This window comes from Carassius gibelio, chromosome B23 (genome assembly GCF_023724105.1).
Source record: "Carassius gibelio isolate Cgi1373 ecotype wild population from Czech Republic chromosome B23, carGib1.2-hapl.c, whole genome shotgun sequence".
NCBI lineage: Eukaryota > Metazoa > Chordata > Actinopteri > Cypriniformes > Cyprinidae > Carassius > Carassius gibelio.
Window position 1 is genome coordinate 17,670,650 of NC_068418.1, and position 27,990 is coordinate 17,698,639.

General features: G+C 36.1%; 1 protein-coding gene across 27 annotated transcripts in view; it reads right to left on the reverse strand.

Moving 5' to 3' along the window:
* Positions 1 to 27,990, reverse strand: part of hspg2 (heparan sulfate proteoglycan 2) — a 102,837-nt gene that overhangs the window by 66,068 nt on the left and 8,779 nt on the right. For all 27 annotated transcript variants that reach the window (XM_052595025.1, XM_052595016.1, XM_052595038.1 and 24 more), the window contains exons 2-3: positions 3,677 to 3,791; positions 3,502 to 3,570 (exon numbers count right to left, since the gene is read on the reverse strand). In XM_052595025.1, the coding sequence (XP_052450985.1) occupies positions 3,502 to 3,570; positions 3,677 to 3,791 (184 nt within the window). The remainder of the gene's footprint in view (positions 1 to 3,501; positions 3,571 to 3,676; positions 3,792 to 27,990) is intronic.

The window sequence follows — 27,990 nt, forward strand, 5'->3', positions numbered from 1 at the left end:
CAGCGGCTTAGATAAAAGAGTTTTCTTGTATGCCAGAGGGGATTTGTGACTGATAAAGAAAAGAAGCTGGATATCACCTCCATAGGCTGCTTATCCGGAGCCTGACATAATCATGTGTTTTGAAATGATCACATTTTTGTCATTGAGCAAATGCCTTTCCACGGGACAGTTCCTCAGGAGAAACCTTGGGTTAAGTGTCCCGCTCACGGGTAGATTGTTGACACACCCCAATGCTCTCCAGTTCATAAATCATCCTTTCTGTGGTTTAAACCAATAACCTTTGGGTTACCAGAACAGATGTCTGACTACTACGCTAAAGTCCCACCAATCCATTTTACCACATCAAGAAGCCCAGAACTAGCCTTAGGAAAGGAAAACCAAAAAGAAAATCTTTATTATATATCTTCTAGAGTACAATTAGATTAAAATTTGATTAAAATGTGATGTTTCTCATGATCACATGTCCCAGAGTTTCAAAAAAATATCTAAAAGTCAAAAATGGTAATTTGGCCATAAAATATAAAATTATATTTGATATTTTTTCTGTAGTTTATTTTCATTTAAATAATATACAATATCATTTTATAATGAACATATATCAAATAATAAAACTGTATAATATACAAAATCCAATCTCATTTACAGTAGAACTCTGCCAAAATATAGGTTATTCCATTCACATGAACTTGGTAAATCTAAGTGACAATAACTAGCAAATTATGTTTTTGTTATCAGTATTTCCAAGTAACATCTTCCAGACTGAACAGTCCTAGTCGCTAGCACACTTACATATGATAGCTATATATATATTTCTATATAAATATAATGATAGCTATTATATTTCAACAAGTTAATGCATCCTAACTGATAACAAATATTTAATTATAAAAAAAAAATAATACTAAAAATAAACTGAGCCTGATATTTGAAAAGTAGTGTTTTTCTCTTTTCTCTACATTTGAAAGAATCCTAAAACTGAAGTAGTTCAGGTTTAAATTCAATCTTGAAGGTATTGTTTTCAAGGTGGACTTTTAAACCTCAGTGTACATGAAATAATTCCATAAATCTGAGTCACAACAAACTATCAAATTATGTTTCTGTTTTCAATATTTCTAAGAAACCTCTTTCAGACCGAGATGATACTTTAAATAAAAGGCAACCATTTCGGGGTCTATTAAGGGCCTAGAACAATTCGATTTTAACTTTAATAACCATCATCATATTATCCGGTTCATGGCCTTACATACTCTCATTCTCATAATTAACAATAAAAATCACTTTAGGCTGACGTATGTAGCAATTTCAATCACAGATATAAAATATGGATCTGGAAAATGCATGAGAAAAACAGGATGCGGTTTAATATGTGCAACAGTAGCAGGATATGAACTCTCATCAGTGACAGGGAAGGAAAGGTGGTCACACAGACCTCTGGAAAAAGAGAGCACAGGTTAGACATCCACAAACACTCCACTCCAGGAAGCCAAATGTTCTTTCCCAAGTGCTGTCAGGCATGGATCTATAAATGGCTTTAGAGAATAAACTTCCCCCTTTAGAAGGGGGATTACCACTGGCTGACTCATAGTCTCAAACTATCCAGCCTTAAAATACTATGTGGCTGATATTTTAGTTAAAAGATGTTGATTTGTTATTCAGGATTCAACCAAATCCACTGAGATCAGAAATATGCTTGGATAAATGAAGACATCCTGACTTCAAACCAACCTCATGTGGTGTCTTGAACCTCAAAGATCGTCAGTGGGTCATCAGACCAGTTTTATGCTCCAGTTCAAACTTAGAGGGACGATTCAAGTTTCATCTGCTGAATTTGGGTCTAGTGTGCATTTAGCAAACTGAGTGTTTGCTCTGAGCATTTACAGACTGCAGGTGGTCTGGGGTGAAGTTTAAGAGTTGACCCAATCAATCTGGCACCTCTTAGTTGACACTGTCACCCTCTGGTACTTTATCTTCTGAATACACTAAAGCTATAGCTGAAATATCCCTTTCTAATTTAAGAGGCAGCATATTTGTGTGGAGGTGTCCAAGCGGTGCTATTTTAGGAGTAAAGCTCAGGTGTCGGGCTGCAGAGCTCTTACCAAAACAATCATTCCACCATGATGTCATGCAATACAATGGCCCAGACTGACTCCAATAGGACAGACTGGGAAGCAAAAGTCATTCCAAAGAAGAGGTCCAAAGATAGGAGAGATAGAAGGGAAAATGCAGGAGTCTGACACGGCAGCTGAGACACTTTCGGTATTTGTTATCGAAATAATGCAAGGTCTGTTTCTTAAATGAGGCTGGGTGCCACACAACACAATGAATGAGATGTAAAAATTATTTTTATGTGACTATAATCATTTAATTTATAATTACAAATAACAGATTTTTTCCCCCATTACAAATGATTTCATAAGCATAACAATTTGAGTGCTATTAAAAAAATCATAATTTCTTTGTATTAGCCCCCCAATTTTAGCTTAAAAAATTTTCATTGTATATTTTTTTGTTTTTACAACATGTTACCATTTCAATTTCAGGATAAGATAAGATTCAGGATCAAAAACAGCAATACAGTAATATTGTGAAATATATATATTTTTTAATTATTATTACAATTTTCTCATTTATTTAGATTTTACCAATTAATTTATTCAAAAGTATTTATTATTATCAGTGCTGAAAACAGTTGTTCTTAATATATTTCTGGGGATTTTATGCTTAATTTTTTTCAAAACGATGAAAGAATCAAAATATTTGAAACTTATTTTTATTTTTATATTTTGTTGTATGACTTAACTGTCACTTTTGATCAACTGAATGCATCCTAACTAAATATAAACATTAATTCCTCAAAAGAAAAAATACAAATTTTTTTTTGACTGACCCCAAACTTTTGAATTTTTTTCTTTTTTAACTTTAAAGAATACTAAAACTAAAACCATTCAGATTTACATTAGATTTTTAATCCATTATTTTCATTATTAACTCCACTTTATATGAAATAACTACACAAAACGTAAAATCTGATAAAAGAACAACAGGTTACCAAAAAAAGAAATTCCAAGAGAAGATCATGAAAGGTGAGAATTAAAACATGGGACGGAAGGAAATCAATACACGACAGTCTTTGTATCGTCTGTTCTGGCTGCTGTTTCTTACACTGAATCATGTTTGCTGCAATGTTTACACTTCTGCATCTCAGCTGATGAAAGGAGAAATGAGTACTGTTTGGATCTCTGGCACAAATCTGAGTCTCTTGTTATGATAAAGCTGATGTCTCATCACTGTCAGCAAAGGCAGGTGACAGGATGTGACAGACACAAATTCTGCAGACGCAACAACTCTGTATAACGCCTCAACAGATCATTAAAACAGTTTCATGTTTTAAAGCAAGATGTTTGCAGGATCTTTTGATGACTCTTTTATCACACTGATATGAAATTTGGGACTACTGTCATGTTGTAATACTGCCTCATCATTAAGAAAAAGGAATCTCACTTGTTATAGGCATGCCTGGCTCAACTGTGCTTGGCTCGGGGGTGCTTCCATCCTCATCTCCACTGATATCTGAAGGAAAAAAATATGATATTAGCTTTCTGAAAAAAATAAATGTTTAAGGATGGTAAGACATAATGAATAGCCACATAATGAAGATTAATTAGTTAAGCCCCACCTCCTGAAGGATCATAGTACTCTTCATCATCCACATAACCTCTCGGCCGCTGGTTTTCCTCTTCTAATTCCTCTGGAAAGGGCACCTCATCCCACACTTTAGAGCTCTGAACTATCTGTAGTCAAAACAAATGAAACCACAATTTATGGGATTGAAATCAGCATCTCCAAACACATCTTGAGTTATGAAAGACCTACAGAAGAGAGAGGCAAAAACAACAGTCAGTGCCTTCTGGCTCTACTGAAGGTAGAAGAGATAAATATCATGACTTTGTTCTCTGCATGCACAAAAATGCATATCTCACACATCATAGAGACATGAAATGCAAGTACAAATGCTGTCCTTAAAAACTATTTCAAAACACAAGAACTTCAAAATTACTGAATGTCACAGCATTAAAGTATCAGTTCAAGTGGTATTTGCATATTACTTAAACTAAAGCTAAACCTTGTCAGTAATAATCAGTCTGAGTGTAATGAATGAATATAATATACAAGTTTAACTTTTTGAATGGAATTAGTGAAATAAATCAACTTTTTGATGATATTCTAATTATTATATACACACACATATATATTTTGTGAAATATTATTGCAATTTAAAATAACAGTTTCTATGGTTAATACTTATACTTTAAATTGAATTTCAGTGTCGCATGATCCTTCAGAAATCGTTCTAATATGCTGATTTATTATCAATGTTGAAAACGGTTGTGCTGCTTCATGTTTTTTGGAACCTGTGATACTTTTTTCAGGATTATCTTATAAATATATATATATATATATATAAACCAGCATTTATTCAAAATGGAAATATTGTGTTACAATATACACACACCTTGATTCAGTTTTTTTTTTTTTTTCTTTTTTTGAAAGTAATGAACACTTGTATTCAGCAAGGATGTGTTAAATGAATAAAAAGTTATAGTAAAGACTCATATTGCTAGAATTTTTTTTATTAATAAATCATAAATATAATTATTTCTGGAGGATCATGTGACACTGAAGACTGGAGTAATGTTGCTGAAAATTCTGCTTTGATCACAGAAATGGATTAGATTTTAAAGTAAGCAGAAATGTGAAATAATATCTCACAATATTACAGTTTTTCTGTATTTTTAATCAAATAAATGCAGCTTTGATGAGCACAAGAGACTCCATTACATACATATATACATACATATAATTGGTGAACAAAGATCTAGGCGTACACCTTTTACCTCCATACCTCTGGACCTGTAACACCCTAAACAAACAACACAGGGCTGGTACTAGTGAGGAAGTACTTTTTCATGCAGAGATTAATGTCACACCCATGACAGGTCATACAGATAGATGTAACAGAAAATATAAAACCTCTGAAATATTATCAACTACAGCATGATTTCCAAGAAACATGTTTAAAGTGCAATTGGTCTTCAGAAACATTTGTTATTCTGGTTGAAAGTCTTTTCATATATCGATAGCAATCATACATTAAGTGGTCTAAATGTATTTATCTGTATTTATATATTCTGTTGAAGGCGTAGGACCAAGAAATGTTGGCTTACAGTGCTATCAGGCTAAAGTTAGCATTTTCCAAGATCTCCTACTGCACCTCTAATATTGTTTAGCATTTCATAACACTTAACAACCTATAAGATTTTCACTCCTCTAGTCAAAGTTCAATTTAAACTAAACAATTTGTCAGATAGACACTGAAAACTTGTATAAAAAAGATTTTTTAAAGAAATTATTGCTTATATTTAACATGGAAACATTAAATGTATTTAAAAAAATAAAGTAACTCTATAAAGTAACAAAGATTTCCATTTAATAATAAAAGTTTGTTGAGCAGCTGAATGATTTTATAACAAATTAAATAAAATAAACAACAAAATTAATAAATTACATGTATTCAAACAGAAATCAATTATTGTAATTTTACTGTATATTTGATTAAATAAAGCTTAGGCAAACATAAGAGAAAACTCTTGCCAACTCCAAACATTTGAATGGAAATTTAAAATTCATTTAAATCAGAAATTAATTCTGAATAAGTGAACATATTAACTTTACACATGGATTCTCTGGAAGCATTTTGCATAGTTAGCAGAAAACTGAACTCAACCAGCAGTGCCCTTTGCTAATTCATTTCTTCTTTGGTCGGCAACAAAAGCTTTGATGATTTTATAAAATCATGTCTCTTCTGGTTCTCATCTTCACATTTGTATACGTGTTTGGCAAGATGCCACATTTGGCATTTTCGGTCTTCATAGCCCGCCAGTTCCCATTTCCCTGCATCCCCATCATGGCCACAGCTCCCATTTAAATGGCTCCCACAAATAAATAACTTGATCTCCCTTACAAATCCTTTCTCCCCTGACTGAACACTCTAAAACAACAATCCTGGAACTTTTTCAAAGGGAAAGCGCTGACTGGCAAAACTTCTTTCAATTGGATCTGCTCAGCGAACCTTTGGTGTGATCATCGCCTGCTTCCCTGTCCCTTGGGATGGAATCCTCCCGAAACTAGATACTGTGTCATTATTGTCATCCATAATTGTAATGCAGCATATTTTTGGGAAGATGACTTAGAAAAAGTATGTGTGTCAATTTCATTGTCACCAGATAAGACACACAACTTAAGGAAACAAATCACTTAAGGACAAAAATCCCTACAGTATGAAAAGAAATGTATAGTTGAAACTGACTATTCTTATCTTAACTATTGACTATTATTACAGGGTATAAATGTCAAAAGGATAGCACACCAAAAAGTCTTCCGAAGCCATATGATAGCTTTATATGACAAATAGAATAAGTAATTATTCATGCAAATATTACTGGATAATCATGATCACCATTTACTTTCATTGTATGAAAATACAATCAGGTTTCAATTAAGGTGAGTAAATGATGACAGGCTTTTCACATATGGGTTGGCTCATATAAAACCAGGAAACCATCTACACCTTTTTAAAGGGGTCATTTGATGCATTAATTTTTTTCCTTTCTCTCTGGAGTGTTACAAGCCCTTGGTGCCAAATCCAAAGAGATATTCTTTATAAAAGTTAAGAGTCAACCATGCCTACCTAAAAAGGCTCATTCTAACATGCACCCACGTTTACATCACGATGTGGGAAGATTTGCATAACATTGGTCAAACGTTTGCGCAAAGAAACAAGGCGTAATTTTTATTCTCACTGTTGCCACCGGCGCCATGTTGTGAAGAAGCTGTGTTATTTGTTGTGAAAGCTAAACTACTTTGTTTGGCCTTCCAAAAGAGGACACAACTAGAAATCAGTGGTTAGGTTATATTTACAACACTGTTCCAGAACAGTCCAACCCATTATTCAGATGTGTGCAGTGCATTTTACGAAGGACAAGGACTGTTTCCAGTGAGAATTGCCTACAATGCCGGTGTCTGTTTCTATAAAGTGGGGCAATTCCAACTCTGCAGGGACAGTCTGGGGCTTCTGACTCACAGCCTGTAGGTACGTTTTCATATGTAAAGATTTTGACAATGATGATTCTAACACGAGCTTCGAGCACTGTAGAGGAACTGTTAGAGCTTGTTGCATGTCCTTTCTCTGATCACAAATGCAGACATGGTTTTATGTTTACGCAGCGCGATACGCAATGCAATGTGTAAAAAGACAGTACAAGTAATCATAATCAGCAATTATGTCCCCACTGGATGCTAAAAATGCCTCGTTTGTATTGGGTTTTATTGGTTTTGTCTCATCGCACTGGGACACACGGCATCACAGTGTTAAGGAGTGTAACATTTACGTCACACACTTGAGGTTTTCAGCCAATCACAATGCACTTGAAAGCTGGCCAATCAGCGTAAACCTTGCTTTGTAAAGGTTTTTAAAAGGTTTGTAAAAACGACATGTTTCAGAAAGGCAGGGGAAAAGATAATAAAGAATAATGTACAGTATGTGGAAAATAATATATATATATATATATATATATATATATTTACCTGCATTAAACTAAATACACAAACTTAAACCAAATAACATCATATGACCCCTTTAAACTCTAAGGACATTCTCCAGCCATAAAAAAAGGCTTGAATTCACCTAGCCAAGAAAATGATAGCCCAGACAAACACACACATACTGCATTCCACTGTCAAAGGAATCTCACTGTTTACTTTCCAATTATGCCATTCACAATGCCAAGTTTGTTCTGCAAAAACGACAAAGAAACAGACAAAGTGCAACATTAGAGTCTATCGCTTTGCAAAAGATGTTTGAACCTGTTGGAATGCTTCAAGATTACACTAGGGTTTACCCAGCTGCTGGATATAGATATGGCGAGCAACCAAATTTGCCATATCTATGCCCAAGGACAATTAATAAGCTGAGCGAACAGGGCGACACAAATGGAATACAAAGGCAATGAGATGGTCTCGGCCAGTTTGCTTGGACTTCCACACTTCTAATGAGTGACTCACACTCAGCCTCCAAAGAGCAATAATGATGGCTAGAAAGGACAGATGTGCACTGCCAAAGAGTATTGTAGGCTTATCCGCTCCCACACACACCCCTCTCTGGCATTTCTAACCCCCAATCAGACCCACTTCCAATTTCCAAAGCCTTACGAGTACAGCGTGAGAAAAGGATTTTAGTATTTTGGTTTTCTTTGCATTGGAATGCAGCTGTAGCAGCAATGACTCAAAACTCTGAAATAAATCAATATTACTGCCATACCACACTTGTGTTAAACAATTAATACTGATGACAATACAAACTCTTGACTATAATTTACCAGTCATTATCTAAAAGTCAATGGAAAAATGGAATAAAATGCTTCCGAGTGGCTACAAATTCCAGTACATGAAACCTGGACTTGCCACACTGTATTACGTAAGGATTTCATAGACATGAAGGGGATGTCGGTTCTTGTAAACACACAAATGGAATGTAAACTGTAGAGCAGTAAGTAGGTGAAAGCTGAGATATGCACTTTATACCCTAATCTGAGCCAGAACACCAAAGCACAGCCTGATACAGGCAGACTGGAGGGCAAACTTCCTGACCTCCATTAAAAAACACGCTGTATACTGCAGGGCCAGAGGTGCTCGCAAATTTCCATTAGCCATTGCCTTTTCATAAAATGCACTTCCTTTCTTGATGTTGCACAACTTTATGCCATGTTCCTTTGAGAAGAACTGAAAGGTAGACTTGAATAGCTGACTGGTGCACTGTTCCAAAACCTATTAGAAATCTTGTTTTTGTCAAATTATGAGGAAACGCTGGACATCTCCTTCATGCAATCACTGGCAGGAGCTCAGGGAAAAATAAACTCAAAATGGCAGACAAGCAACTTCTTAAAAAGATCTTGTAAATAAAAATGGACCTTTACATAATAATTAGGTGTCCTATGAAATACTTCAGAGAAGGGACATCAATTTTCAATCATTTCCATGATCAATCGTCATTTAAATTAACATCGTTAACCTTAATGCTGTAAAATGCATCAATTGCAGCGGCACAAAGTCGTTAATCAATTAATCATCAATTAATCTTTGTCATCCCTCCTTCAGAGTATCATGCTTATTAGCTTAGAAACTTGATAATATCAAGCTCTTCATGCTAGTTATTTAGAAATGGAGATGGAGCTTCTGTCTATGTAGAAGGTTTCAAAATCAGTCACTTATGAGTTTCCATGATGGTTAGCAATGGTTACCCAAGCAGGCAGCTCACTGTGCTTTGGAACAGTGCTAGGGTGAATGATGAGGGAGCTGCAGGTAAATTCACTGTTTCCACACCTATAATCTACAGGGACTATAGAAAAACATCTGACAGGCAGGGGATGACTACAGAGATAAGACCCTGGGAAATATTTATGAATGCACAAGGGAAAGAAATATCAAAAGGCATACAGTAGGGCTGTGCAAAAACTCAATGTAGTAAATGCCGCTCCATGTGAAACAGGGTTGCCAGGTTTTCACAACAAAACCCGCCCAATTGCTACTTAAAACTAGCCCAATTGCATTTCAAGGGGGGTTCCATAGTAAAAATCACATCCGAGGGGCTAAATATCACGTTAATGGGGTGCTTCAAATAGTGGATATGAAAAACAACTCGTGGCAACAGTGTTAATGTTTATTAATGCTAGCTATGTTTACAGTGCTAATTATAATGTTGATAAAATTTTTGAATCAGTATTAGACCCACTGCTGAAAATAGTAAAATGCTATGTTTTTTCTCTCTCTCTCTCTCTAAAAAAATAATTTTTTTATACGTCTAGCGTATTTTAACCATGCAGCAAACTTTTTTTTTTATATTTTGATAAATTACTGAAAATAAATATATTACTTTTAAAAGTGTTTAACATTAAATTAGTCGGTCAAAATTCTTAACGGTCAGAACATCCCTATACAGGTAGGAACAGAAATTCCTCTGCAAGTTAACCTCTAGGAGCAGGAGAATGCAAGGCAATGATAAGCTGCCAATTTTGACACTAAACCTCAGCTTGAACACCTTTAGAATAAAGGCTATGATGAGAGAGACCCTTCAACTACACAAAGCCCTCTAGACAGGATTTGACACCAAACCTTCTTAGCAAACACATGCCTCATTCACTTTAACTATAACATACTCAATGGATGATGCACATTCTTAAACAAGTGGTTATGTTCTTCCATATGGGCTGGGGGGAGAAAAGGATGGACAAAAGCAGACAGCATATTTCTGGCAACAAAGAACTCTTCCCTCAGGTCATGCATGCGTTCCCACATAGACCCAAAGCATGCATTTGGTTTTGAACGAGAACACCCATAGGCATTCCAATGAGTAATGGGCAAGATTTGACATACATGCTTCCTAATATGCCCAGCACAGCTGTTTCCCATGCTAAAATCGAAGCTGTGAGCTGGGAGTTTCGCTCTGCCACTGTTTAAACAATCAGGTTTCCTTGCTATTCGTCTTTTCCACTCTCTCAACATCACTTCCTAGACTTCCGACACTATTTCTCTTTCTGTGGTTCCATCCCAGTGAGCGCATCTAAGCAGTCATCCAGCTCAGCGTCAAACCGATCTCCAGGCTTGTTCCTCAGAACCAGGCTTTGTGAATAAGCAGCTGACCTGTGCAGGCTTGCATGGCAGAATCGACATTGTGAAAAAAGAATAGGTCAAGAAACAATTAGGCACTGTTTGCACCTGGTATTAAAGTCTCAGGTGACCTAGTCACAAGTGGTCAACATTACTTTTTACACCTGGTAGCAGTGGTGTATAAAGTACTTTAAAGTCATGCTCAAGTAAAAGTACAGATGTCTTACCAGAAAATTACTTTGGTAGAAGTCACCTTTTAGAATATTACTGGAGTAAAAAGCATGTGATATTTATTGTACTTCATAAATTAAATGTACTTATTTATTGTACTTTTTAAATTAAATGTACTTAAGTATTGAAAGTATATCTCATAAGGGACATGGATTCATTTAAACTGCAGATACAGTTGTATAAAAAGGCCTAATGTCATTTATTCAACCGATTCATTCAAAAAGCTGATTCAATAAATAAACACCGTCCATTGCTCATAAATGCAAAACAGTGCTGTGATCTGTTTGGAACTATTGCCGTTGCTTTACTGAGCTTGAATAACATGATTATTAAATTTGTTCATGCATCTGCAGAAAACCAGTACTCTTTGTGTGATATAGATTAAGTTAACTAGCCCTAAATTACATTATATAAATATAAAAAGTATAGAGAAACATTTTTGCCGTCTACAATTTAAAATGCCTGGAATATTGAGTTGTAATAGACTAATAAATCGATAAATCGTGGGAAATGTATCGGAGAAGTATACATTTTAATTAAGAAAAGAAGTAGAGTAAAAGCAAATTTTCACTTTTTCGAGAAGCTTTCCTTGACACCACCTCCCCAACACTTTCATGATTCGAAAAGAGACTGTAAAGAAATCCATTTTGTTTAAGTGTTTTAATCCAACTTTCTGAAGAAACAATCATGTTAAAGAGTAGTCGTAGCCACTTTTTAAGCTAACTTTTACAATCTCTTTTTGTATTTTTTTTTATTCATGATTCATTTTGGTTGCATCGATTCAATAAAGGAACAGAAATCTGTCAGGCTTCATTAAAAATGTCCTGACCAAACCAAACACTGGCATGAATAAACCGCACTTTCTAACCTCAAGTGGTCGGCTATTTTCTAGATGTGTACTTTGACTTTTCGCCATGCAAAACTCTGAATTTGCCAGATTTCAGTCTGAACTTGCCCGATCTTCCTGCAACTGCCTGGCACCTGTTTTGTGTTCACCTAATTTGCATAAAATTAATCATTTCCTACATTTCATGAAACTATCATAGATAATGATATGGAACTATGTGTTCCTGCTTCAGTGGTTGAGTATGGCAACGCCACATACTTGATGATTGAAACGCACTCACAACATACAAGAGCGTGCTAAGACAGCTTCACCTGACTGTATACAGTAAGGAAGTAGTGCGGTATTGAAGAGTACACACTGAGGTTACTTCAGCCACCATCTGGAAGTCGTACTCACACTGCTGGAATCCCGGGATTGAAGGATCAGGGATTTATGGTCAAGGATTAGAGTTGCATTTATTCATCACTTCCGTTACTAATAACTGTCTGACTCACCAAGTTACTAAAACTAATCTTAAAGGTCAATATACAACATTAGGAAAAGTCATTCCAAAGGAGTGTTTGTGTACACATTATCAAGTTACAAATACCTCATTTCTTAAGCAAACCTCACTGGAAAGTGTCATCCAAGATGAGTTTGGCTAAACAGCATTTGATTCAAGGTTATGGAAAGTATGATTCTACGCAATGACGGAAAACCTCCTAGTCCTGAGAGACCATGTTCTTTTTCTACATATAATTCTGCCCATTTCTATGACATCATCTGTAATGTATTTTAAGTGCAGAAATGGTGCATTTCAGACAGGTGACGCTCAGGCCAGACCGAGGCAGCTGCTCGTATGACACAGTCATGAAATAAGATCCTACGTGTCTCTTCAAACTATTCTAAAGCCAAAAGGCAGACTATATCCAACACTAATAATGGCAACATCATAGGAGGTGCCTGGGCTTGACAGCATGACTCAGTTTGCGATTCAGACTTGTTGACAACTTGATGCCACATGAACAAAAATTAAGGGAGTGGGGGCAGTCAATTAAATATGAACTATCTGCCTTGACATCATACTTAATTCAGTCTGATTGCATCTACTAACTCAATTTTAATCAAGTGGACTGATACTATCTTAATTGTCCTAATGATGTGTGTGGGTGGGCTGAATGTGTGAGTGCATTCCAGAGGAAGCAGCTTTCCCTACTTGTAGGGGCCCAGATGGCACCTATAGGAGAACTCTCCCCTCAATTATCACCCCAGCAGGGGAACCAACAGGTTCCCGCAGTTGCAGACCACCTATGTATGGAACCCCCAGGTTTCAATATTGCTTCAGACCACACTGTCACCACACTCCAATTTACACCATCAAAACAGCCCAGAGGAGCTACAGTACCTCCACTGTTTCAGCCTGGAATGTTCTGTTCTGACAGCACCCCGTGTTTTTTGGACCTTCACACAATTACGTCACAGAGTATAAAACATAGGTCATAAAATATGTGACAGAGAGTTCTTACAAAAGCTTGTGTTTGAAAAGGCTTCAGTGAAAGATTTCAGAGGGTAAACAATTCTATTATCATTACATCAACTTCACAGAAATTAGTTTGCTCCATTTAACTGGAAACTGCTAATTGGAATGTGGTGGTCAGTAAGATTTTATTCAACAAGGAGACGTTAATTTGGTCAAAAGTGACAGTGAAGATATTTATAATGTGAGAAAAGATATCAAATAAGTGCTGTTCTTTCTTTCTGTTCATCCAACAATCATGGAAAAGGTTATCAGAATTTCCTACTACAATGTTAAGCAGCACAATAGTTTTCAACATTGATAATGATATAAAAATGTTTCAAGAGCACCAAATTAGCATATTCAAATGATTGCCAGTGACAATGAAGACTGAAGTAACTGCTGCTCAAAATTCCGCTTTGCTGTAATGTTGTCAAAGTACTGAAATTTTACTGCTAACATTTGAGCACTGTTGAGCAGATTCTCACACTGCTGACTGGTTACGGTGTTCACACTCTAAACAGATATGATTGTGATTGGCTGTAATGCGACCGCGCGAGAGAGCGACCGCGCGAGAGAGCGAGGAGCATGAGAGAGAGTGTGCTCACCCCACTTTTGTTTGTAAGAAAAAATTTTATTATATTTAATATCGCAATATATATCGCAGAAAAATAAAATATCGCAATGTCATTTTTTCCCAATATAGTGCTGCCCTAGTATTCATGAAGTGAAGAATACCCAGATGACCCTCTCCATTTGAAATTTTCAAGGGTCCATTCTTGCACTTTTTTAGGTAAAAGCATCTGAAACTAACTACTGAAGACTATAGACGTCAATATACATCATGTGACACCACTTTTATATAGATCTACAAAATAAAGGAAAACATAGTCAACCCAATACCTTAAAACTTGTCAGCATAAGCCTTTGGTACAAATCTAATCTTCATGGCATCTTTTTTGTTGACAACAAATAAACATAAACATGGCAGAGCAATTTAAGAGTCTAAAAATACAGCAGTGTTTCCGGTAATAAGAGCTTTATGGCGACCTGCACTTTGGAGACCGAGAGCAGCTCTAGTTCCCCCAGACGACAGCTGAGCGTGGAGGTGCTGAGGCCAGTGGCAGCATGAAGGGGAAAAGCTGTTTATTTATAACAGGAAGGGCCTCTGTACTGCAGCTAGCTGTCATTTAAGAAGAACTTCCTTTCTTGTCTTGGTGACGCTGTCCTCTTTCCAAAGGAACCTTGGCAAAGTGACTGAGCATACTTTGAAGAGTGATGCCACAAGGCTCCAGAGAACCGAGACAGAGGATAGACACAATCAAACAGAATAATGTTTATCATAGCAGTGGACGTGTCAAGATGAGTGTGCAAAGGTTTATGAACGTTTGACAGCAAGAAAATGACAGCAAGCCAGTTCTGGAGAGTGTTACAGAGCGCTTTGGACAAATAAAGTTTAAAGTGCTAGAGTGCAGGACAAGTCGCACCATCTTCAAAGAGATTTTCTCAAAAACTCTCCCTGTCAGCTATTGGCTGGACAAACAGAAATCTCCTCCCCAACTCTCACTATTGGCTGAGCCAATAGTCTTTGCAGAAGATTCAAAGTCATACAGTTTCATAACAACATGAGGAAATGATGAAAGCATTTTCATTTTTGGGTGAAGTTTATTTATACAAGGATAGAAGAGAGTAATTTAAAGCTAAATTTACCTTCACCTTATAGTAAACAACATAGCATGCTTTTAAGAAACAGCGAAACAATTGAATTCATATGTAGAGTATGAACATCAGAGCCTTGCTCTTAGCATGCAGGGCAAATGATCTGGAGGAAATTGTGGCGGATTATTGACAATTCTCATGGAGCTCTGGTTTCTCACAAAGCTAGCGTTGGTGACCAACTTCCGAACCTTATTCCCATGGCTGTCGGAGCTAATCTGGCACCACCGGTTGTCTTGGTTTTAGACCCCACTGTGCTGTGTTGTGCCAGGTCAAAGACAATTAAAAAAGTGCTGCATTATTAAATGCCACATGCTGGCATTAATCACCAAAAATGTATAAGTGTAGTCATTTGTTGCGTTTTTAAAGGGATACTTAACCCAAAAATTAACATTCTGTCATCATTTACACACTCTCATGTCATTTCAAGCTTGTTTGGTTTGCCTGACTTTCTTCTGTGAAACTATGAAAGAAGATCATCTGAAGGAAGTCTCGGCTCTTTTTGTCCAAACAATGAACGTCAGTGGAGTTCAGAACAACGCTGGCAGTTTCAAAATATCTTCTTTTGTATATTTGGAAGACAATAATGAAAGAAAAAAAATATCTGACTGAAACAAAACAACATTCTTCTGTGATTACTTAGTACATCATGCCAGCCTGCCAAGAGAGGTTTAAAGTTGGAGAACCACTTGCAGTCTATTCTCAAGGTCATAAGTCCCAGTTCTATTCAAGACAGCTATGTCATAATTAACTTGGATTTGGCCGTGTGGCTCGTGAGGGCTTTGGAATGGTCAGCAATGACAACAGTTCAGGCATTTGAACACATGGACTACAGACAATGCTGTTTAGTTCTTAAGCTAGTCATTACCAGAAGGCCTGTTTGGGGGAACTAATAAATATTGGCTTGATCTGACAAGTTTCTGACTCTGTAAAAATAGCCGTTTCAACCTGTAGCAGTTTAACCTGTCTTTGGGTATTTGGATATTTGTTAACGAAATTTAGACGATCCTCAACACACATTAAGGGATCACTGAACATTTGTTCGTGCCAGATAAGCCTGGCTACTGAAAAATACAAACCAGCTGTTTTCTTTCACTCATAATTATGTGAGTATGACAAAGTGGCAGCTGAAATCTGGTGCTCCTCAAAACAAACAACAGATGCTGTCTTAAATGATGAACACGCTCGAAGCCTCTCTGTTATTAAATGAATAATTCAACCCAAAATAATATTTCACTATTTATCCACATGTTGTTTCAAACTTTTTTGCAAGACAAAAAAATTTTTTTTTTAAATATAAAATACAATATAGAATATAAAATCTAGAACATAAAAAATTTAAATTTTTGATTAATCATTTGACAGCACTAATAATATTATACCAATCAATATTAATATTAAAATGATTAAATTCATATTATTAATATTTAAAGTAATATAAACAGTATTGTTTTTTGAAACCGGATGAATTCAATAATCAATTTTAGGCGACTTATCCCTCTGAGAATCACAGTAACGAGAACTGGCTGTGAACAGCAGCCTTGAAAGAGTGTGGCAAGCTGACATCTCTTATCAATCAGAGGGTGTGTCCTTTGAAATGTGTAATTTTGAGACACAGAAATGAGCTGTAATTACAACAAGCCTGATCAAAAGTTCCCCAGATACAGTTCGCGCATGATTGGCATTGTCTTAAAAGCACATTCAAGAGAATCAAAGAGGAAGTTCATCTGATCAAAGGGGACTCTTAGTGGTCTCACAGCAAGCTGCTGCGGGCTTCAAAGACCTGAATTGGCACACACTTGGAATATAAAGCCCCAGTGAGGTAGCCTGATTAAGTATGAATGAAATTTGCTCTGGCAGGTAACACACAGGGACCTGAAGATGCTACAGCTCCACTGACCCCTTTCGCACCCTGACTGTAGGGTTTGTGAAGGTGGACAGGGATGACATTCCTCAGGGAGGTAAAAATACCACTCAAGCCAAGAAGCTGCAGGTGAAATTTCATCCCTACTATCAAACCTCTTGTCAAAACAGCTGTGAGCAAGATTAAGGAGTGCTGGGACAGAAAACAAGCCAACTAGGAAGATAAGCGCTAGCATTTGATGCATAAAACCTTTGGTTTTAACCAACTAATCATTTATAACCCCTTAAACTGTGATTATGGTCACCAGTCAATATAGAAATTACTACTGATCCTCAACTTTTGCGCGCATTTGAAGAAAATTTAAGTGTTTAAAAAAGCACAATACCAAAGGAAATTATTTACAATTTTATAAATTTGTTTATTCAATCTTATGCAAATAAATGCAGTGAATTAAATCGGCCATAAAAGGATCCATTAAGGCCTTTTTGGCAACACACTTCAATGCCACATTTCCTTCATTAATTCATTTTTATAAAATACTACTGACAGAACTCATATCATGTATCTTAAACATGTTACATATTTCATATACATGAAATCAATGACTCATTCTCACAGTTCACATTTGACTTACAAATAACAACGACTCAATGGAATCAATCGTTCAGGAATCAAACTACTTTGGTTCCACTGCATGTTTTGGATTTGCTATGAAGAATCAACATGCAAAATCTAATTATTGGTCAAGAAATCAAACTACAAGGGTTGAACTGTATGTTTACGTTTCACTAAAAGAACCGTTTCATAAGAATCATTCACTGAGTCAGACTACACTGGTTGCTCCAAGTAGTCAATGCTACCAAAGACAAGAGGGTTTCAGATAAAAAAAAGAGAGAGAGAGAGAGAGAGAGAAAGAGAGAGAGCATATTTGGTCTACATGCTTTAAGTTACAACCAGCAAAGTCATGATCATTTCTCACTGTATGCTCTGTGTTCCACATACAATGATGGATATTTTATTTTTATGAGCGGACGCTTGTGGTTCAAGTGGAAACATTGGCTGCATATGTACTGAAAGCCTCTTTTGTTAGACCACTCATGTCTACAGTCTCAACATCATGATTGAAGGTTCCTGACATCTCACAGGGGTTAAAGCAAAAAAAAATAAAAAAAATCCTGAGCCTGAACTTTTTTCCAGGGGCTGAATGATTTTCTTTTTCATGAATGTCTGGTTGCCCTGAAGAATGAAAGCTATATCATACACTTGGAAAATTATGAGCTCTATCACCGCTTATCGACACTAGGGGTGTGACAATACACTTAGCTCACCAGATGAGACAAAATACAGATACTTGGTTCAATACAACAAGCCAATATTTTAATACTATTTTTAAGAAATTGTCAATGGTGAAATATGTCTTTTAATTACAAAAAGTAAAACAATGCAGTTGTATATCTCAAACCATTGATAGACGAACTCACTCGAAAGTGAGATCAACAATATATTTTTTTAAATAGGATAATTTTTTTCCGCAGTCAAACGCTGCATGCTGGAAATCCGTCATGATGCCGGAGAACTTTGCCATGCCATGCATCTCAGCTAGATACTGTACATTTAGCTTGAAGCATTGCACTACAGTTGGGGTTGTTTCTGGCCACACATCAGTAAACAAGTTAGAAAAGAGTGGCTTTACTAACATTTTTGTGATGAAGGTGTTCTGGGAACAGCCGTCATTGCTCAGCAGTTCAGACCACCGCATCAACATAAACTCTGAGGGTGAGAGATTATTTGGGGGAAAAACCTTACTGACCCCAAACTTTTGAAGGGTACTGTATATGAACATTCCTGCAGCCAATTATTTCGTTTGTGCATGTGAGAGGGGATCAGGTGCCCACTTTGTCTGCTTGAAATGCTTGGCCTCTGATTGGCTCATCCTAGCTCCATTCTCCATTTTAAATCCTTGGGTTTAGCCTCCCCTTGTCACCCACTGACAAAGGATCAAGGAGTTGGCTGGTCAGAATCTGCAGGATTATCTTTACACTGGCTGGATCAGAACTCTGGAGAATCTTGAGGCCCTAGAAACACTTCCAACAAATGTGAGAAGAAACTAAAGAAGATTCTTCTCACTTACATTGAATCTACTGTATGCTTCCAAAGGGGTCCGACATGACAATGAAAATTCAACTCGAAGCTGAAATCCCATTCAAACTGTCTGAACTATTATTATTTAAGAATCATGCAACTTAGACATCAGAAGAATCTACAACAACAACAGTAAGAAAAGGATTCCATTCCAATTAGGCCAAAAAGACAGATGTCTTGTTTCAATGATCTTTAACAGCTGTCCACTTTAATAGGTTTAAAGTCTGTTTTATTGTAAAAGAGTGGAGAATATTAAGGAATATTAGGGGAAAACAGATTTTGATTGAGACTAATAATTAATACACAAACAGTTTTTGATAAAACACTAACCTTTGGTAACAAATTAACATCTACTTAAATTTCTTAACTTAATTGGGACAAACCAATACCATAACAAAATTCCCAGCTAGTTCACAGCCATACCTCTGACGGACCTTTGACACCATAAAAACTATAAACTTCAAAAAAATCTTTGCAGAAGTTACAAGGCAAAACCTACCTGTTGACCTTTTTGTGTCTTTCAGGGAGTCATTTATTGTTCCAGGTTGAGTAAAGACCGCTTTACCACAAAACTGCCCAAACAATTGTTTCTTTAAAAGCCACTAGACTGCGTAAGACCATATGTTTCCCATTTAATAGCAGCTGTTACGCATGTACTTCAAATTCAAATTATGACTGACAAAATAAACATACTTTAAGGCAGTTTACTCCTCCTTGTATGGACCCTGGACACATAAAAAAGCATGTCACATCAACAAATGCATCAATTCTCTCAGTAAAACAATGCAGCCATATTCCAAGTAGTACAAAGTGAAGACCATGGATATCCGTTGGAAAGGGCTTTGATTATAAATGAAAAAAGCTTTAAGGCTGGAGATAAATCTAGTTTTACAATTTGTCCAAATTAAGCTAGCTTAGATTTTTTTTGAGCTGGAGTTTTTACATTGATTTTGAATGGCCAGAGCCTGATATAAGTGTTTAACCCAACTTACCCCAATGGTAGGCAATGTTTCCAAAAAGTTGTAATGACTTAAAACAAGCTGAGCAATAAAGTAACCAATTGAGAGTTTCAAAGTATGTCTAAATTCATTGCATTTCTTCAGCTACCTTAAAAGACTGATGCATCAGCTCTGATTTTACATGGGCAAACTTAGCACAGCATATCCAATTTTTCCCAGAGGACACAAAGCCATTTTAAAGTACCTTGCATGCTCATCTGAAGTGTGTCTACATTAGCTAGTCTCAAAATACTGTGTAATGCAACCGTCTGTTCTTAACACTCATATGAGACCGTGACATTGACAAATATATCGTATATACACAGCCTGTAGAAAGAAGAACACTGTTTGTTCTGCTAAATTCACTCAGAATTTAAATCAAGTTAAACTAATTGAAGTCTAACTAACTGAAGTTTATGGCAATGTTGTGTAAACTGCTTCTGACAAAAGAATTGCATCCAACACATTTTGTGACTCTCCTACATTTTCGATTTGATAATGCTTTTATTTATTGAATTATTTCCTGACAAGGAATGCAGGAGTAATGCCTAGATGGTAACTATCATGCTAAGTAAACTCTCGCTGCTATCAATGAGTAAAGGTGAGCAGGATAAAGGGAATATTGGCAGAACGAGAGTTACTTCTAGACAAAGATTTTGAAAAAAATATATTACCAAACATTGGCTAATGGAAATCGCTACATTTACTTGGCCTGACCCATTCCTTTAAACATACATCAAAATATTGGCAGTATGGATGACTGGATGTTTGTTTGGTTTATTGCATCTGCTTAATGGCTCACTGGGAATTTTCAAAAAGGCACTGGAGAGCAAATCTCTTCAGTGAAACTCCTAATGAATAGAGGCTTTTGCATACCCCATACTGAGTTACATTGCCTTAAGCAACTGAAGCATTCAACAAGAAATCATTTTAGCATCCGAAATCGCTAACAATGATGTTTAGGTGGTAGATGTACTGACCCCACGAGAATACAGTGGGTAACAACTCTATTGTCCAGGATGGCTGCACGAGGAAGGAATTGCCCCAGACTGCACCACGCCTGTTTGATCTCATGCTAAGAAAAACTCTGATAAAGCTCCCAGACTAAAGTTAAACATAACTCCTTCAGCCTTCCTTCCTTAATCGTCCAATAAACATACACTTAATAATGAACCTAGAAACAATAACGAAGCACAAAAACCAGTCAGTTGGGTTAAATAAACAGACAGTTTAGGAGGAGACTTACAAGGATATGAGCAGCGTATTCATTGTACGTTGAGCCAGGAATCTCTAGGTAAAAGGAAAAAGGTCAAACATACTAACCAGAAGCTACTGAAAGACTTCTCACCTTCCATTTAAGAAATACGCCAGACTTTTAACTTCTCACAGTAACAGCCAACCCTCCAGCTCAACATCTGTGTGCCAGGGGAGTTATCTCACTTTAAAGGAAAGCGAGGGGCCTTACCTGCCCCATTCACTGGAAACAGATGTGAAGCATTTAATTTCCTTCTGGCTAATTACAGGCGCGCACACACACACAAAAATCAAGATGTCCATGAGAAAAGGCTCCCAACAGATCACACAGGAACTCTCATAGAGGCCCGGTTACAAATAATTTAGCCACAAGTGCTGTCCCACAGAGTTTTTACATTCAGGAGATTGATTTAGAGACATAAAAATGCCACAGAACAGTTCATAGTGGCATGTTCAATCAGTATCATGAAGATTCATAATTTGACCATAAAACACCACAAATCTGCAAGTTTTCTAGTCACAAAAATGATAAATGCTTATTTGGAATAATATGCACCAATAAATCATGCACTGTAAGACCAGGTACATTCAGGTAAATTTGGATTTCATATTGACTAAAGTCACCCTTCTGGGCACTTTTACTCACCACATAAAATATTAAGGAATGATGACATATCTCATTCTGTCGTATCTTGTCAAAACATAGCAAAGGCTAATAATTAAAACCGTACCCATTCTTCTGTTTCTATAGTCTCAACACTGCAGGTTTTCTCCACAAAAGAAGAAAGTGCATTAAACTTTTTAGCGCCTACAGACAGGTCTTGCACCCATGCCAAGGAATTTGACTCTGCAAGTCTTTCCTCCGTGCCAGAGCTCAAAAGTAGTGTGCCCCTGACACCACCCTTTGTACCCATGTCAAGACCACAACAGAGGCCTAGAGGTAGCGCCAAGACTTTGAGTTTCCAGTGGTCTAGAAACCTACTCCACAGCAGCAGGACTTCTGGTTAGTCATCAATCAGCACTGGAAGGGTTGTTTAATTATCTGGTTTAAAGGATAATGGCTTTTGCTGGCTCTTAGTTGTATGTCATTATAAAGTCCAGGGTAATTAAGAACCTCTGGTTTGAAATGCTCCTTGTTCCTGCTCACCAACTGCGGGTAGTTGCCATAGGAATGCAATGTTTAGCCTATTGTTTGGACATCTATATTTTCATGTTCCACATTATTCTAGTACACATTTACATTTGATCAGTTCTTGCTTTTCCTGGGAATTAAACACATGACCTTGGCATTGTTAGAACTATGGTCTACACTTTAAGATAAGATTCACATTTAGTAACTGTAAGTGGAATTATCTTTATGTCATAAAATATTCAAATATATTATCAAGATAAAATCAGAGAGGATAAAAATTACAGGCTAGTTAAAATCATTGATGGGCAATAAGAGTCAACAACCTTGTTCTACTTTAAAGATCATTTACTGTCTTTTGATGTATTTCTGTGGACAAAATTTGCATTGGCCACAACATTTAAAAAAAATGTCCTTAATGGGACAGAACCTTAAGCAGTGGTGTGCACAGACCTCTGGAGGGGCAAGGGCGGAATGGCGTTACAAGGGCACAATCTGGAGGGGGGTGTATGGGTTTGTTCCCCCTCAGCTAGGGTTGGGCAATATATTTTTAGAAATATCATGATTTTATCACAATTCTTTGTCATGTTGGTTTTTCTATTTTGCAAGCTGTTTGAGCATTACAGCCAAACATTACAGCCAAACAACTGCTCCCCAGGCACTGGAAGAAATAGCTGCCCACTGCTCCGGATGTGTGTTCACAGTGTGTGTGTGTGTGTGTGTGTGTGTGTGTGTTCCCTACTCACTGCTGTGTGTGTGCACTTGGATGGGTTAAATCCAGAGCACCAATTCCGAGTATGGGTTACCATACTTGGCAAATGTCATGACATTTCAACTTTCTTTCTTTTTTCTTTTTTTTCAAACAAATTTTTCCTATTATAAAGACAAAGCCTTTTAAGGGAACAATACAAAAAAGTACAGTGGATATTTAGGCCAAAGTGGGTGAAGATAAAAATCTTTGTCATTATTTTATCTTTGTTATTAAAAAATGAGAACAAAGATCCACATTATAAATACACATAATATACAAATAAAATAAACAATGTTTAATTTTCAGGTACAATAGGTGTATTCATCAGGAGCATTAAAACAATTTTTAAAGAACAAATATAAAAATAAAACACTATATATATATATATATATATATATATATATATATATATATATATATATATATATATATATATATATATATATATATTGATTCCTGTGGAAGCAACTGTATTAAAGTTTTTCAGTCAAGAGTATTGAGTGATTTTTCTCTCTGCTTGGAATTTTATTAACATTAAAGGAACAATTCACCCAAAAATTAAAATAGTTTCATATTTTTTTATACCTTCATGTACTCACTCAAAGGTTGCTTTAAACCTGAATGAGTTTCCTTTTTCTGCTAAACATAAACACTATTTTGAATACGATTTTTAGATTTTCACCAAACAGTTGCTGGTTCACAGTGACTTTCATAGTATTTTTTTTATCAAAGTCAATGTGGACCAGCACCTCTTTAGTTATCCAGATTCTTCAAAATATCTTATTTTGTGTTCAGTACAAGAAATAAATTAATATAGGTTTGAGACAACATGTGAGTGAATAAACAATGACAGAAATTAAATTTTGGGGTGAACTATCCATTTAATTACAGTTGGCAGCATGTAGCCTACTGTCTCTTTAAGACATGCATGCATCTAATATACAGACATGCATCTATTTCTTTCAGTTGTTGACTTTCATTATAACCAACTGAGTCTATACATAAACCTTGTGTGTTTTGACAGTATTAGCAAAAAACATAACATAATTCAGTAATCAGGCACAGTTTGATGGGCTTTTTCATTTCCGTGTGCAAATTAAACTTTTAAATAACCAGTAAGGATTTAAAGCAGATGCAAAATGTACTTTTGTGAATAAGTGTAGTGTCCCGCTAGAGTAACTCTAGTGCTGAGTTAACGCTGATGTTAATGTATGTCGCAGTATATTGATTCGGCGATGCCAGAACTGCAGCTGATAGAATGTGTGCTGTAGCACAATACAATGATATTTCTTCAAAGGCAGATCGTGGAGATATTTTTATCATCCACGCCACTGATCTTAAGGATAAATTTCTTCTCCTGATCAAATTTACAGCTTCCAGATGACCAGCAAAAAGAAAAGAGTAGTTCATGTTTTAAACAAAAAAGGTTATATAACAAAAATGATTAACTCTTAAATTAAAAGTCCTCCTTTTGAAATATACTTAGCCTCTATAGCAAGGAGATGATTCTAAAGACAGTCACCGAGAGGATGAAATTGCAGTTTTGGTGTTTATGTGTGGGTGGAAACAAAATTGCACTAGGCCAGTTTCGTCTGAAAACCACAAAAATTTGTTCAAACCAAGAACAGTTTAGTATGAGCATGATACTGCTGCTGTTTTTCAAGTCATCTATACCCACAAGACATGGGTCATCAGTTTACTATTAGCAATGAGTCAAATCTCACATGAATCAAATTTTCTAAAAAAAAACCTAACAATATAATGATCAATTCTTGCAAAGGTAATAAACTTGCGTGACCGATGATTCTAATAAAACGTCAGTATAACACTATAGTGCAGAAAATATTGGAATGGGATTAAGTACACTTTGAAAACAGGGTCTAGTATGCATTTAATGGTAACAACAGGGGCCAAACTGATGTGCTGTGGTGATTTAAAACTGGCAAAGCACTTAAACACACAGGATTCACTTTCCTCCTTTATCAGACAATAGCTTAGGTTTCTTCCAACTTTTCGTGCCAGCATTCATCACACTTGCGAGGATGTCAAAAACACTGTAAACGTTGATCATACAGCAGCCTACAGCAGTTGTAATGAATATAGAAAGGGATATATATATATTAGAACAGGTTTAAATAAAGTGAGCAAAGGCACACCATCAGCTACTCCCTTGCCGTTGGATAGGAGCACACGGTTGAAGGCTGTGGTATCTGCACCAATCATAATGTGCCTTACGCATACATAGTGGTCTGCAAAAACAGGTTGGAGAGTGGGATCATACTTTTTCCATTAGATGACTTTGGCATGAAATATGCAGCCTGAAACCATCAGTGGCAAAGTTCCTCCATGGAAAACATTGCAGCAAAGCACTGAAACTTCTGGTCATGGAAATATAAATGTGAGATGAGAAGTTTGCAGTGTGGGATGTTGTTTTGGCACCATCAAGAGCAGGTGGCTCCCTAGTAATTTCATCATTTCCAGTTTGAACATGTTTGCTCTTATAGTTTGGTACCAGGTATGCTTGATACTGATCTGAACATGTGGCTGCAAACGCAAGGATCACTTGAACCAACCAATTTCTTTTCGATTGAAATACATTATAAATGCAGTAAGGAAATATAATTCTGAAGGGGAATAACTAGATACATTGGGTGAGAGCACAAAAAGAAGTGAAGATCTAAAGAAACACAAACACAAACAGTGGAATCAAAAGTCCACTAATGATATCATTAGTTTTACTGAAGAAAAAAATTGACTTGAAAAGCTTAATTAAAAAATATATATATATTATATATATTAAAATATATATATTTTTCCATTTAAAAAATATTCAAAAAATATTAATGCATCGTTTTTCCTTCTGGAGCATCAGTGAACATTTGAACCTTCTGTGATAGTTGCATATGGATGGATCTCAAAATCATACAGTCATTGTTGGAAAGGGTTCAAGTACACAAAAATACTGGAAAACCAAATAATTTGTGGGACCTGTAGGATTTTTTTGATGAACAGCAGGCAGTTTAACTGTTCAGGACAAACAAGGGACTCCTGTAAAACTATCACAAAAAAAAAAAAAAAAAAACAGCTGTGGATCATTCAGGTAACAACACAGTATTAAGAATCAAGGGGATGTTACCTTTTAAACTGGGTCATTTGTATAAATTCAACTATTATTTTTCTCTTGTGGACTATATGTAAATATCTTTTATGTGAAATATCTTATTCAGGTCAGTAAATAAACAATAACATACATTTTGTATGATCCCTTTTATTTTAAGTAATTAACATTTTGCAGATTCTGAAAGGGGGGTGTAAACTTTTGACCTTAACTATATATATTCAATTTACTTCAGACTTATGTGCCTTCTAGAAGCTTGCATTCTGTAAGTGAAAGTCGCTTTATTGTGCCATCCCAAATAGGCACAAAATCACTTAAATGAAATGTTCCCTCCTGGTGGAATGACCTGCCCAACTCAATATGAGCAGCTGAGTCCTTATCCATCTTTAAGAATTGGCTAAAAACACATCTCACACTAACTTGTCTCCTCTTTTTGTATTCTATCTACACTACAGTGCCCTCTATAAGTACTAGAACAGTAAAGACAAAATTGCTCTGTTTGTTGTGGAGTCAAGAAATCTGTAATTGTGATTAAAAGATGAATATGAGGCAAAACAACAAATTGTCACATTTTGTCATTGGGTGTTTCAACACACGTTTTCGCAACTAAGAAGATCACTTAGAAGAAGCACTTTTAGAGTTTCATCCCCCATCTGATGTGAGCATAAATATTGGTGACTTTATAGCTGACTTTGAGAGAAAAGCAAGCAATCTAAATGCTAAAAGAGGAAGTCAACTAAAAACAAAGGGCATGGAAAAATCAAGAGTTTGGAAACCACCTGCGACATCAGTGACCAACAATGATCTGGTCGGCTTAGAAAAAAAGCAGTAGTTGATGACAGACAAATCATAAAAGCTCAGCTGTGAAACAGAACTAGAGATGTTCCGATACACTTTTTCTCTTCCCGATACCGATTCAGATACCTGGGCTCAGGGTATCGGCCGATACCGGGTACTGATCCGATACCTTGGTATGTATCTTTATATACAGCTGTAGATACTACTAGCCCTGTGTAAATTGAGATAATTATTTTATGGTGTGTTTCAGACTGATCCCTTAATAAAACATGAACAAATACATGGTGAACTACTGTACTCATTACAGTATTTTTATTATCTGACATGAATTTGACATGTCAGTAACTACCGGTACTACAGAGACATACTGCTAACCACTGATCTATAATATAGAATTATTTATTTTCTTAAGCAAAAAAGAACTTCAAATGTAACTGTATAAAAAACTGCAACAAATAAGTCTAGGAATATAAAAAAATGATATATTAATCAGATAATATCTTTACAACAAAACAAGTAAAAAACAAGCAACCATCTAGCCATAATTATTATTATTAATAGAGACGTATTATTATTACTACATAGATACATAGCTAAATCTACTGTAGGCTACAACAGTAGCTTAATATATTGTCAATTTACTCATGTTAAGCCAAACATTTATTTTAATGGGCTGCCATGAAGATCTTTGAGTGTCTGTGTTTATGATATGACAGTTTTCTCAAATGAAACAGTAAATTCTTATGAAGTGACGGTTTATGCATTTGTGTCCTCATATAGTGACACACGGCAAAGACAAAATAGCGAGCTCCCGCACATCTGCGCCCATCACCCACAGAGATGTGGAATTTGCAGTTCATATATAGTCATATATAGATCAGTGCTGCTAACGCGTTTACATTTCTTCTTCGCTGCTCTAAACGGG